The sequence below is a fragment of the Arachis stenosperma genome, chromosome 1 (genome assembly GCF_014773155.1).
Source record: "Arachis stenosperma cultivar V10309 chromosome 1, arast.V10309.gnm1.PFL2, whole genome shotgun sequence".
In the NCBI taxonomy this organism is placed as follows: domain Eukaryota; kingdom Viridiplantae; phylum Streptophyta; class Magnoliopsida; order Fabales; family Fabaceae; genus Arachis; species Arachis stenosperma.
The window spans coordinates 4,588,334-4,601,347 of record NC_080377.1 but is presented as its reverse complement, the minus strand read 5'-3'; the positions used below and the strand labels follow the sequence as shown (position 1 = coordinate 4,601,347).

The 13,014-nt window shown below is 33.2% G+C and overlaps 1 protein-coding gene across 3 annotated transcripts; it reads left to right on the top strand.

Moving 5' to 3' along the window:
* Positions 1-4,843: 4,843 nt before the first annotated feature.
* LOC130960397 (ranBP2-type zinc finger protein At1g67325) lies at positions 4,844-7,996 on the top strand. 3 transcript variants are annotated; one of them, XM_057885793.1, is made up of 8 exons: positions 4,844-5,054; positions 5,203-5,398; positions 6,330-6,706; positions 6,815-6,842; positions 7,013-7,086; positions 7,209-7,357; positions 7,496-7,576; positions 7,726-7,996. In XM_057885793.1, the coding sequence occupies exons 2-8, from the start codon at positions 5,233-5,235 to the stop codon at positions 7,754-7,756; spliced, it is 906 nt and encodes a 301-aa protein (XP_057741776.1). In that variant the 5' UTR covers positions 4,844-5,054; positions 5,203-5,232; the 3' UTR covers positions 7,757-7,996. The 3 variants fall into 3 exon arrangements, with proteins under 3 accessions (XP_057741776.1, XP_057741767.1, XP_057741781.1); XM_057885784.1 differs by having other exon boundaries at positions 6,300-6,706; XM_057885798.1 differs by lacking the exon at positions 4,844-5,054 and having other exon boundaries at positions 6,328-6,706.
* Positions 7,997-13,014: the final 5,018 nt, after the last annotated feature.

The window sequence follows — 13,014 nt, the reverse complement described above, 5'->3', positions numbered from 1 at the left end:
GTCCTAATCTAAGCAACAAGACAAGCCGTCAGTTGTCCAAACTCGAACAATCCCCGGCAACGGCGCCAAAAACTTGGTGCACGAAATTGCAATAACACTTTTGCAATCCCGCACAACTAACCAGCAAGTGCACTGGGTCGTCCAAGTAATACCTTGCGTGAGCAAGGGTCGATCCCACAGAGATTGTCGGCTTGAATCAAGCTATGGTTATCTTGTAAATCTTAGTCAGGAGATCAGAAATTATCAGGATTGATTGTAAAAAGCAAAAGAACATGAAATGGTTACGTGTACTGCAGTAATGGAGAATGGGTTGAGGTTTGGAGATGCTCCATCTTCTGAATCTCTGCTTTCCTACTGTCTTCTTCATCAAACACGCAAGTCTCCTTCCATGGCAAGCTCGTGTAGGGTCTCACTGTTGTCAGCAGCTACCTCCCATCCGCGCAATGAAAGCTAATGCACACACTCTGTCACAGTGCTGCCAATCACCGGTTTGGTTCCCTCCCCTACCGGAATAGAATCACTCTTTTGCGTCTGTCACTAACGCCCAGTAGGTTACAGGTTTGAAGCACGTCACAGTCATTCAATCATTGAATCCTACTCAGAATACCACAGACAAGGTTTAGACCTTCCGGATTCTCTTGAATGCTGCCATCAGGTCCTGCCTATACCACGAAGATTCCGATTAAAGAACCCAAGAGATAACTACTCAATCTAAGATAGAACAGAGGTGGTTGTCAGGCACGTGTTCATGGTTGAGAATGATGATGATTGTCACGGATCATCACATTCATCCGGATTAAGAACAAGTGTTATCTTAGAATGGAAGCAAGCATGATTGAATAAGAAACAGTAGTAATTGCATTAATCCATCAAGACACAGCAGAGCTCCTCACCCCCAACCATGGAGTTTAGAGACTCATGCTGTGGAAGAAAACGTGTAAAATGTCATAAGGTTGCATAAGGTACCGATACAATGTCAAAAGATCCTATAAGTAGTAAACTAGTATCCTCAGGTTTACAGTAATGAGTAAATGACAGAAAAATCCACTTCCGGGCCCACTTGGTGTGTGCTTGGGCTGAGCATTGAAGCTTTTATGTGTAGAGACGTTTTCTGGAGTTAAACGCCAGTTCTCATGCCAGTTTGGGCGTTTAACTCCAAGTTTTATGCCAGTTCCGGCGTTTAACGCTGGAATTTCTGTAGGTGACTTTGAGCGCCGGTTTGGGCCATCAAATCTTGGGCAAAGTATGGACTATTATATATTGCTGGAAAGCCCAGGATGTCTACTTTCCAATGCCGTTGAGAGCGCGCCAATTGGGCTTCTGTAGCTCCAGAAAATCCACTTCGAGTGCAGGGAGGTCAGAATCCAACAGCATCTGCAGTCCTTTTCAGTCTCTGGATCAGATTTTTGCTCAGGACCCTCAATTTCAGTCAGAAAATACCTGAAATCACAGAAAAACACACAAACTCATAGTAAAGTCCAGAAAAGTGAATTTTAATTAAAAACTAATAAAAATATACTAAAAACTAACTAAAAGATACCAAAAACATACTAAAAACAATGCCAAAAAGCATACAAATTATCCGCTCATCAGTGAGCTAATTTAGAAAAGGCTTGACAGAGTACTTGTTGATGAATCTTGGTCCTAATTATACTCTCATCCCACAGTCTTTAGACTATCAGAGACAGGTTCTGATCACGTCTCCCTCTTTTTGAACACTAACTACCAACCAGAGAGATCAAAGAGGAGATTCAAATTTCAATCCTGCTGGTTTGGTGAAGAGCAAATTCGTAACTTCATCAGCAAGGTATAGGACTCAGATATCGAATGTTCAGCATGTTCGGATTATTTCAAAAGTTTGAATTGGTTAGACACCGATTGGTTCTTAGGTAAAGAATAATTCTACTAATTCTTAAAAGAAGATTGTAGAAGTTATTTCTCTTCTAGAACAAAAGTAGACATCAGGCATCATGGGAGACACTGGATTAATTAAGCTTGAACAACGGCTTAAAAAAGTATATTTGGACGAGAAATTTTATTGAAAAGGCAAATCTAGAATTAAATGACTGAAAGAAGGAGACCAAAATACAAAACTTCTTCCAAAAAAATTTAAATCTAGAATTGGAAGAAATAAAATATGGCATTTGCAGAAGGATAAGGAGGATATGGCAATAACCAATGCTGATATTGTTAAGGTGGCTGAGGACTACTTTAAAAATATTTTCACATCTTCTAAGCAGGCGAATCCTGACCTTTTTTCACAAACTTTGAACCTAAGATTACAGCTAACATGAACCGTAGGCTCAGAAGACATGTTTCTATGGAGGAGGTAAAAAGAGGTATTTTTAGTATTTACCCTCAGAGTGCACCAGGAAAGGATAGTATAACGGCTAATTCTTCCAATTCTACTAGGATATAGTGGGATAAGACGTGTTCCGAATTGTGAGGAGTTTTTTTTGCTGGAGGTAGAATTTTAAAAAGTTTTAACCACACCAATATCTGTCTAATGCAAAAAATTCCAAATGTGAGTGATATCACTTAGATAAGTCCCATCAGTTTATCCTCTGTTGTCTACAAAATTATTTCAAAGGTGCTGGTCCACAGACTCTAAGGGTGTATGAACAAGGTAATTAACCCTATTCAAAGTGCATTCTTGAATAAACTTATTTCTGATAACATTCTTATAGCACACGAATGTATGCACTATTTTAAACAAAAAAATTGAGGCTTGAAATATGAAATGACACTCAAGTTTGATATGAGTAAAGTTTACGACAGAGTAGAATGACATTTTCTATAATTTATTATGGAGAAGTTGGGCTTTGAATTGAAATTTATTGACTGAATTTGTAAATTGTTGACAACTATTTTTTACTCTATTGTTGTGGATGGTTAACTCTATGATTTTTTTAAACCAAATAGAGGCTGATCCTCTATCCTCTTTTCTTTTCTTATTATGTGCACAAAGACTTTCCTTCTTGCTACACAAAATAGAGCAAAATAGTCTCATTTAGAAATTTCAGATAAATAGAAGATACCCTATTATAAATAACTTGTTATTCACTAATGATTCCATTCTATTCGCCAAAGCTTCAAAAAATAATTATGCCTCTATTCTAAAATTATTGGAATCTTATGAAAGTTTCAGTGGATTAAGAGTTAATTTTAATAAATTGGCTATATTCTTCAGTAATAACACTCTAGAGCTTATTAGAACCTCCTTAACAACCCAATTGAATATTTTTCACATAGGTGCATAGGATAAATATTTGGGCCTACTTTCCCTTATTAATCGCTCTAAGAAAGCCACCTTCAATTCAATCAAATATAAGTTTCTCAAAAGGACATAAAGATAGAAAATGTTTTTGTTATCTAATGGAGGAAGACATGTATTATTCTGAACAGGTGGTGAAGCCATACCAATATACACCTTATCATATTTTAAACTTTTGGACAGCTTGCTAAATGAAATTCATAGTATTCTAACCCAGTTCTGGTGGGAGAAGAAATGTTCTAAAAGACGAATGGTGTGGATTAGTTGGGATAAGATTACTAGGCCTAAGAAAGAAGGCAGACTTAGTTTCAAAGATCTCAGGGCTCAAAATCTGGCTCTTTTGGGTAAACAGTGATGGAAAATCGTGACTCAACTTAACTCTATTCTTTTTAGAATACTTAATGGTAAATACTTCAGATTTAATTCTATTCTTATAGTTGAAGTAGGAACCTTTTCTTCTTGGGGTTGGTAAAGTATTCTTGAAGGAAGGCGAGTTGTAGAGAAAATACATTAGTTGGAAAGTTCTAGTGATATCTGAATCTTCGGTAAACCATGAATCCCTCCTCCTTACCCCTTCACTGTTCCACCATATGCGGCACTATTATCAGATAGTTATCATCTGTTATGGGTGAAAGACCTATTTTTGTCAAATAAATAGTGGAACTAAGTATTAATCTCAAATCCTTTCCCTCCAGAAATTGCTTAGCGAATTCTCTACATAACCTCAGGAGAAGGTTAAGACACAATTCAATGGGTAATGAATAGAGTAAAAACATATGATGTTACATTAAGGTACATGATTGCTTACCAATTTTATCATACCTCCATTAAATTTTGTCCAAATTTCATGCAACAGATGTCAGTTGGAGCCATTTATGAAAGTTGAAAATCGCTCACAAGATTTTGTTCTTTGTGTAAAAAATCTTCCATAATAAGTTTTCTGTTTAATTTCTCATCCACCCGCGGTTCCCATCATTCTGACAACTTGTCCAATCTGCAAGTCAAATCCAAAATCACTCAAGCACTATCTGTTTTTCTGTGAAGACGCTAATATAATGTGAAAGAAGAGTTATTTAGCTTATCTCATTCCAAACGATAGATCATAAATATTCTTTGTTGTTCGATTGGTGAAGAGATTCGGTGTTACAAACTAGACTTAAAAAAATAAGTCCTCAAAGAACTTGATTAATTTTGATTATAACTTGGAATATTTGAAAAAGGAGATGTTAATTTGAATATATCCAAAAACCTCCAAAAAAAAATGCTAGCAACATCACTTAAGTTGAATGAAAAATACTATTTATTTTACTTTAAGCATAATGTTCTAAAGTCTCTTCTATATCTACTTTTTCATATTATTTTTTTCTTACAATTTCAATGCATATTTATAAATTCTCATTTTTTATTTTTTTTGTCCTGATTTTTAGACATTATATATATATATATATATATATATATATATATACTTTTTATTTTATAAAATATCACTATTATCTTTTGAAAAATTTTTTTTTGTTTTAGTTTAAAATTAAACTTATATTATTAGAAAGAGAGAGATACACAATAGAAGTTGAAAGTTGAAACTATGCACCAGTGTTGTTCTTAGAAGACGCTTCACTCGCACTAGGGTTTTCAGTTCACTCTCTGATTCTTCTCAATCTCACCCTCCACTCTCATCACTCCCATCACAATCTCATTCATTCAATCCTTTCTCATTTTTCACAATCTCATCTCATCCCGTTCCATCGCCTTCTTCCATCTTCACTCTATCTGCCAATAGGTAAGAGTAAAAAAAAAACGGTGCTTTCACCTTTCTCTTTCTCGTTTATTTTACACAACATATGCATTTCATTTTTCACCTAACTGTTTATTATGATTATGATTGTAATTACATTACTAAGTATATATGATAATGTGGATTATTGCAGAGGCAGTTGAGGATTGAGAGAAGAAGGAGAATGGGAGAAGGGAGAGATGGGGATTGGGATTGTAGCAGCTGCAACAACAGAAACTACGCATTCAGATCATTCTGTAACCGTTGCAAGCAGCCACGGATCCTTGTCGATACCAAAACCCCTTCTGATTCCAAGTGGCTACCTCGAATTGGTGATTGGATCTGCACTGGTTAGACCCCCTATCCTCTCTTGTCAATTTTATCTCTGTTTGCTTTAGTAATTGTTTTTGAATGTGGAGATATTTTACAAATTGATTGGATACTGAACAGAACTGAGATAGTGGGTTGAGTAATGTTTTTTAAATCTAACAATTGAGGGGCACCGTCGCCACATACTCTCATCAACTGTTGGATTGGATGTATGGAGCCCATGTTCCATCCAATGGTGGATGGGAGTCTCTGGCCATAGTGTCATGTTAACATTTCTCATATGATATTCATGCTTTGCGGTTTGTGCCTATATGTTTGTATATTTGAATTCAATGTTGTTAGTGGGGATATGATGCATAAATGAAATGAAAATAAACAAAATTAGTCACTAAACATCACTTGTTCAGTTCACTAATGACCAACTAGCTCTTTGAATTTGGCTCATATATTATGCGGAGACACTTGCGAGCTTGAAGTTGAGTGTTCTGGAAACTGAAAATTGAATGGAGATTAAAATCCAAATCCAGGGTATTGTATTGACTACAACATAGGCTAGCTTTATTATGTAATTAGTTTTAGAACCTGATTTCTCTCGAGGATAGTGATTTTAGAACCTTATGTAGTCAACACCACGAATTGAGTTGTGCATTTCCTTTGTTATTTTAGGGTTTCCCGTTAGTTGACAAAATCATGAACAGCTTAGCATTGCATTTGATGTTTTATTTTTGGCTTATGATCTTGTATTGAACTTTAAGATGAAGAACATGCTGTCAACTAGGTTGAGATATTTGTGCTTTTGTATGTGTATTTTTGTGTGAAATGGACGGGTTGGTGTGCGTGGGACGTGTTGGTGTGCGTATGCTTGGCTTCCTTTCCCTCTGGATGCTTTGTGGGGATGGGTTTTATACTATGGATCAATAGGCTGCACTAACAACAATTATGCATCAAGAGAGAGGTGCAAGAAGTGCGGACAACCAAAGGAGATAGCAGCTATGCCAGCAATTGCAATGACCGGGGCATCTTTCCCTGCTTATCCAAATTACTTCTCCAGGGCTCCTGGGGGATCAGATCAAAAGATGAATATTGGATTGATTGGCAATGGTGCCGGTGCTCCACCTCAGTCACTCCACTTAGGTTCCAATTGGTCGATGTTAGGATCAGATAAGTATGGTGTCCAACCACTTCCCCTATGGCTGCTTGGTGCAAATTATAGCTCTGGACTTCCTATTGAAAATTCCAACAGTCAAAACCTATCTGTACCAAAGGGGTGGCGGAATGGGGATTGGATCTGTAATTGTGGCTTCCATAATTACTCTTCGCGCTCGCAGGTAGAGTCTTTAATTCTACTTATAAATTATAAATGATGTAGAGTTACACAAGCACTGAAGTATTCATTTTTTAAGTTTGATATGTTTCTATGTTGAATCTTTTTGCAGTGTAAAAAATGCGACGCTTTTCCACCTGGTATGCGTTTCTTTCTTTTTTAAGTTAGTGTATATATTATAGGTGCAAGATACATAAGGTGTTCCTTCTGGGAACATTGCAGTACTACAGAGAAATATTTTTGGTAAAAATGAAATTTTCTGTGGTGATTGATGTTAACTTCATGCTGTTTACACTTATTTGGTTCAAAGCACTTGGGACAAAACGGCTAGCTTCTGAAGAATTGGTTGATGACTGGGACAAGAAGAGATTGAACGTGGGACCTGTAAGGACTTTTTTGGGGCTTAATTGAATTTCTAATTCTTCTGTGAGTTTAGATCTCGTTTGTCATCATAGCTAATGCTCTTTCTCTTTGAATTTCTTATTCCCTTTACACTTATTGTGCAGACTAATGACCAAGTAGTAGGGACAAGCGGAGATCCAAAACCTGGAGTGCTCCCGTCATTTCCTAGCATAAACTCAAGCATAGCTTCAACGTTGCCAATACCGACGCTATTTCCACCTCAAGTTTCTACACCTGCACTCCTTGGAAAAGGGTAATTTCCTCCGACTCACATAAGCTCAATATAATATTGAAGACATTTTTTTTGTGTTTGTCAACTCTTAAATGATGATATTAACACGCCTACTCCTAGCATTATTACTTAATTACTTTTATCTGTTTGAATTAACAGAGCAAAGCAATGGCGTAGTGGAGATTGGATGTGCACAAATTGCAACAACCATAATTATGCTTCCAGATTACAGTGTAACAGGTGAATTACTCTGCTATTATTTTTACATTTGAAGAGGTAGGAACTTTAATACACTCCGATTAAAGATAAGATCATGTAAGCCACCGTATAACACGTTCTTATTTCCCATTAACACACTTCTCTGAATTATCAATTCTCATCATTTACAGGTGTAAAACTCAGAGAGTTTCACCCGCGTAACCCAGCAACGCATTGTAATATTGATTTTATTTCTTAATTATTGTTGCTTGCATTAATTATAAGGAATTTTGTCTTGATTTTCTAGTGTGTATTTTTGTGAGCAAAAGGATGATATTCCATAATACCGTTTATATTTGCACAAGAGATGAATGGTTGGTGGCATTGTATCTTTCAAGTTTTTTATTAAAAGAATTGGATTAGTTTTGACTTTTGATTATTATTCCATTTGCCTATCCCTCATATATATGTTCTTTGTTTCTCTTAAATTCGGTTATTAACTTGTTATATTAATATGTTTGGGTTCACTAGTATGTGACTTGCTTGAGTTCATTTTGCCCTCGGCCTTAATATATACGACTGGGAAAATATTTACAGCAACTGATATACGTGAATCTTTCATTCGGATATTGTCTTTGATATAGATATGCAATGATAGTAGGAATCATTTGGTCGTAGAGATAAAGACATGAACATATACACAAGTTACAATTTGTGTCCTAAAGATAGAAAATCTGTGTCGCTGTCTCCTTGTTGTCGCTTTATCTCTGCAATTTTGTCTAGAATCCAAACGCAGTCAAATCCTTGAACCCTGCAGAGCAGAGAGCAGTTAGAGGTGGGTACACAGGCCGAGAGTCCAACCTGAGTTAAATATCAACAGACCAGAACAGTTCAATTTGCAAAATAAATGGGTTGTTTAAACCTTTTCGGTCCATGGGTTCACGGATCAACTTGAGGGATATAAATGGATAGGGTAGGGTAGAATTTAGATTATGTATTTTATTTGCAGGCTAAAATTTAAACATATCTTATCCAAGTTGAAAATTTTTGAATTCTAATTTTACCCATGTCCAAAAGTTGCACACTTGCACCTTATTCGACCCTAGTTGTAACAAATCAAAATTTTTCAATTGAACACAATATTTAATTATTTTATATTTTATAAATATACTAATAAAATAGAAAATACAAAATTAAATTTATATTAAAATTAAAAGTAACAATCATGATAAATTTCATATTAAAATTAAAATTACAAAAAAGAGAAAATGTGAGTTCAATCTTCATCTATTTCATTATACACGTATAATAATTTTTAATTGTATACCATAATATATTAGAGATACAGGTAAATTGGGTAGAATTAGGACTAAATTCACACCAAATTCTACTCGTAGTTCAATCGGCTTCGCTCTCAACTGACCTGTTGCGAGTCGAGTTGCCAACCCTATCTGAATGAGTTAGGTTGAATTAGATACTATATATATTGCGAGTCGAGTTGCCAACCCTATTTGAAGGAGTTAGGTTGAATTAGATACTATATATATATATTCAATTTGTATTTCTTATTTTGATTTCTCATCTATTATAGGTTGGGGTAAATTATTTAAATAAACTAACTGAGAATAAAAACTATCAAATTGTCCTAAATAAAAAATAATAACATTTTTGTCCTCCCACTTTTTATATAAATCTTTGCCTATACTCTAATTTTTTTAGAAAAAATGTAAAATCTTGAGGAATACAACGATTTATGGTTATATATTTTGCACTGAGTAAATCATCCTGGTGAACATAATTCGTGGGACAAAGTTAGGTTTTAAACCAAAATTAGTAAAACATGTGAGGATTCCCATGATTTATGAAGTTATAGAGCGAAACCCAGGAAATGCCCATGATTTATGTATAATTACAATATTTTTTTTATTCTTAAAAATTTTTACTTATTATAAAATATTTGTAGAATGGTTAGTACATAAACTTGTGAAAAGAAAAAAAATATGGTATATATACAATAAAATATAAATTATACATTTTTGTCTCTAATATATCGAAATTCTCTATTATTTAACTTAGTTAAACTTTATTTTTAATTTTGAAATAAATTTTAATTTTATCATTTAATAATATCAATTTTTTACAATAAATAGTTATTTAATATTTTTTAATTACATCTAAGTAAATTACTCTTAATCACATTATTCTCATTCTAAATAAATTTATTTCTTAATTTTATTCTTAATTACATTACTTTTATTCTAAGTACATTTATTTTTTATTAAGAGCAAAATTAAAAATTAAATTGAATAATTATCTATCGTAAAAAAATTAAAAGTATTGAAGGAAAAAAATTAAAATTTATTTAAAAGTTATAAATAAAATTTAATTAAATTAAATATTAAAGAAGTTTAGTATATTAGAGATAATAAAGTATAATTTATACTTTATTGTATATGTGTTATATTCTTTTTTACATGTGACTTTTCATAATTCAAAAGTAAGAATCATCCAAGTTTTCTATGTGAGTTAAATTCGAATTATAAATATCTGTATGGACACACATAATAAATGAACTTTGACTGTCCTGAAATTAAAAAAATAGTTATTTGAAATTATAAAGGATAAATATCACCTCTGGCCTTTCATGAATCATTCAATTTCTCTATCTGAGTCAAATTTGTAATGGACTGTGAATCAAATTTGAATGTATGGACACACATGATAAATTAACTTTGTCTTTCCTGAAATTAAAAAAATAGCTATTTGAAATTATAAACGATAAATATCACCTCTGGCCTCTCATGAATCATTCAACTTCCCTATCTGAGTCAAATTTGTAATGGACTGTGAGTCAAATTTAAATTATAAATATCTGTATGGACACACATAATAAATGAACCTTGACTGTCTTGAAATTGTGACTGCTAGTTAACCTTTTCAACAAACAATATTTAAGGAGAGATCTCTCATTCTTCTTCTTCTTTCATGTGAACACTCAAGTACTTTTTACATCTATTTATATCACCTCTGACTTCTCATGAATCATTCAAGTTTTCTATGTGAGTCAAATTTATATCAGACTGTATGTGAGTCAAATTTAAATTATAAATATCTATATAGACACACATGATAAATGAACCTTGACTGTCCTGAAATTATAATTGTTGGTTAACCTTTTTAATAGTATTTGAGAAGAAATCTCTCATTCTTACTCTTCTTTCATGTGAACAGTCAAATGCTTTATACATCTATATATATCACCTCTGGCCTCTCATAAATCATTTAAGTTTTCTATGTGATTTAAATTTGTAACATAGTGTGAGTCAAATTTGAATTATAAATATCTGTATGGACACACATGATAAATGAACTTTGACTGTCCTGAAATTGTGACTACTGATTAACCTTTTTAATAGAATTTGAAGAGAGATCTCTCATTCTTACTCTTCTTTCATGTGAACACTCAAGTGCTTTATACATCTATATATATCACTTCTGGCTTCTCATGAATCATTCAAGTTTTCTATGTGAGTCAAATTTTTAATGGACTGTGAGTTAAATTTAAATTATAAATATCTGTATGGACACACATGATAAATGAACCTTGACTGTCCTAAAATTGTGACTGCTGTTAATCTTTTCAACAGTATTTAAAGAGAAATCTCTCATTTTTATTCTTCTTTCATGTAAACACTCGAGTGCATTAAATATCTATATATATCATCTTTAACCTCTCATAAATCATTCAATTTCTTTACCTGTGTTGTTGACAAGTTCCCTGTAAGCATTTTTTTGTCTGCAACATCTCCGAAAATTGGAAAATGAAACAATCAATTGAATCCTTTGTGAATGAGTTGATGTTAAATGTGAAATAGAAGAAAAATATGTGTTAGATTATTCTTCTTTCTTATTGAGAATATTACAATTAGGAATCAAGATAACTCAACTATCCATTTAAATGCAAATGACTAAATTACTCATGGTGATATATAATACTCTTTTGATGCCTTAATTGTTCATTAGTTATCTGGCCTTTGCTTCTGTTAAAATTGTTTCTGTTTAAAACCATTTCAATAAAAAGATTTATACTTGATTAACTTCTTGTTTACTTGTTCCTTTTTCAGCCAATACCATGGGTTTGAGCTCAGATTCGGAACAAGTTCCAAAGCCTGCGCGTTCAGGAGAATATACTTCTACGCCAATCTCTGAAAATACTTCTGCTGAATGTAAACTTCTAAATTTTTCATATAATATTGCCTTTCAACAATTAAGTTTTATTCTTGCATGTATGTTTATTACATGATATAGGCGTGGTGGGTGCTGAAGAAGGTTCCCAAGCGAAGCAACTTCCCCAAAAGGAGATGAATCTTCCTCGCCGTTACTCAAAGCGCCTTGCTGGAATTCAGCCTGATCCAGTGCCGGAACTTGTAACAAGAAGCCGAGCACGGCGAGGTGCAGCCAAGACTCAAAATGCGGCAAACATGTCACAGTCAACTAAGTTTTCTACTCCTGAATCGAGCAGCCAGCCGCGTATTGAGATCAGGTTACCTTTTCCAGTCCAATGCTTTGTAAACCATCATTTGGCGCACTCGACACCACAGATAGCAGCAGGGATGCTGCAAACCTTTCAAACACTACAGACAAAAGAAAATACTACAGAAGACGCCACGGCGCGCCAGACAGGGCGGCGAAGGCGGGACAGCACCAGGCAGAGGAGCACGCAGCGGAGACAGGGCTAAGGAAGCAACAAAGAAAGGCGAGGAGAGAGTGATAATGACTGGTTTTGAGACCTTTTGTTCATCATTTTCGGAGCAACTTTGATGATGAGAGAAGAACAACAAACACAGATTATATTACTAAGTTATAAGAATTTGGAGTTAGAAAAAGAGACAAAATATTTATTTTTGTTTGTTATTTAATTTTATTAAAAATTAATAATTATGTTATTTGTAATTTTAATTTGAACTTATTTTTAATTTTATATTTATTAATTTATATTGAATATAAAAGGATTGAATTTTATATTTATTTAAAAAATTTTAATTTTTTTATGGATAGAGTATGTGTAGAGTAAAATTTAAAATTTTAAAGTGCAAGTATAGTTAGGATTGAGTTTTAAAAAAATTTTCAATTTACAAATAAAATTGAGGTAGAGTGTAAACTATATCGTATCTTATTCTATTTTGACTATTGTGAGCCTTATGTGTAAAATTATTTTTTTTATTAAAATATATCTTTTATAAAGTAAAAACAAGTCTTTTTAAAAAAGTTGATAATTGTATTTTTTTTAAATTTATATTTTAGTGTTTTTTATTTTTATTTTAAAAAATTGTCAAATACATTAAAATTTTAAAAAAGATAATTTTTCTGTTAAAAAATATCTTTGACTAAAAATTCATATCATCACAAAAATATCTGTATAGACACACATGATAAATGAACTTTGATTGTCCTAAAATTGTGACTACTAGTTAATATTT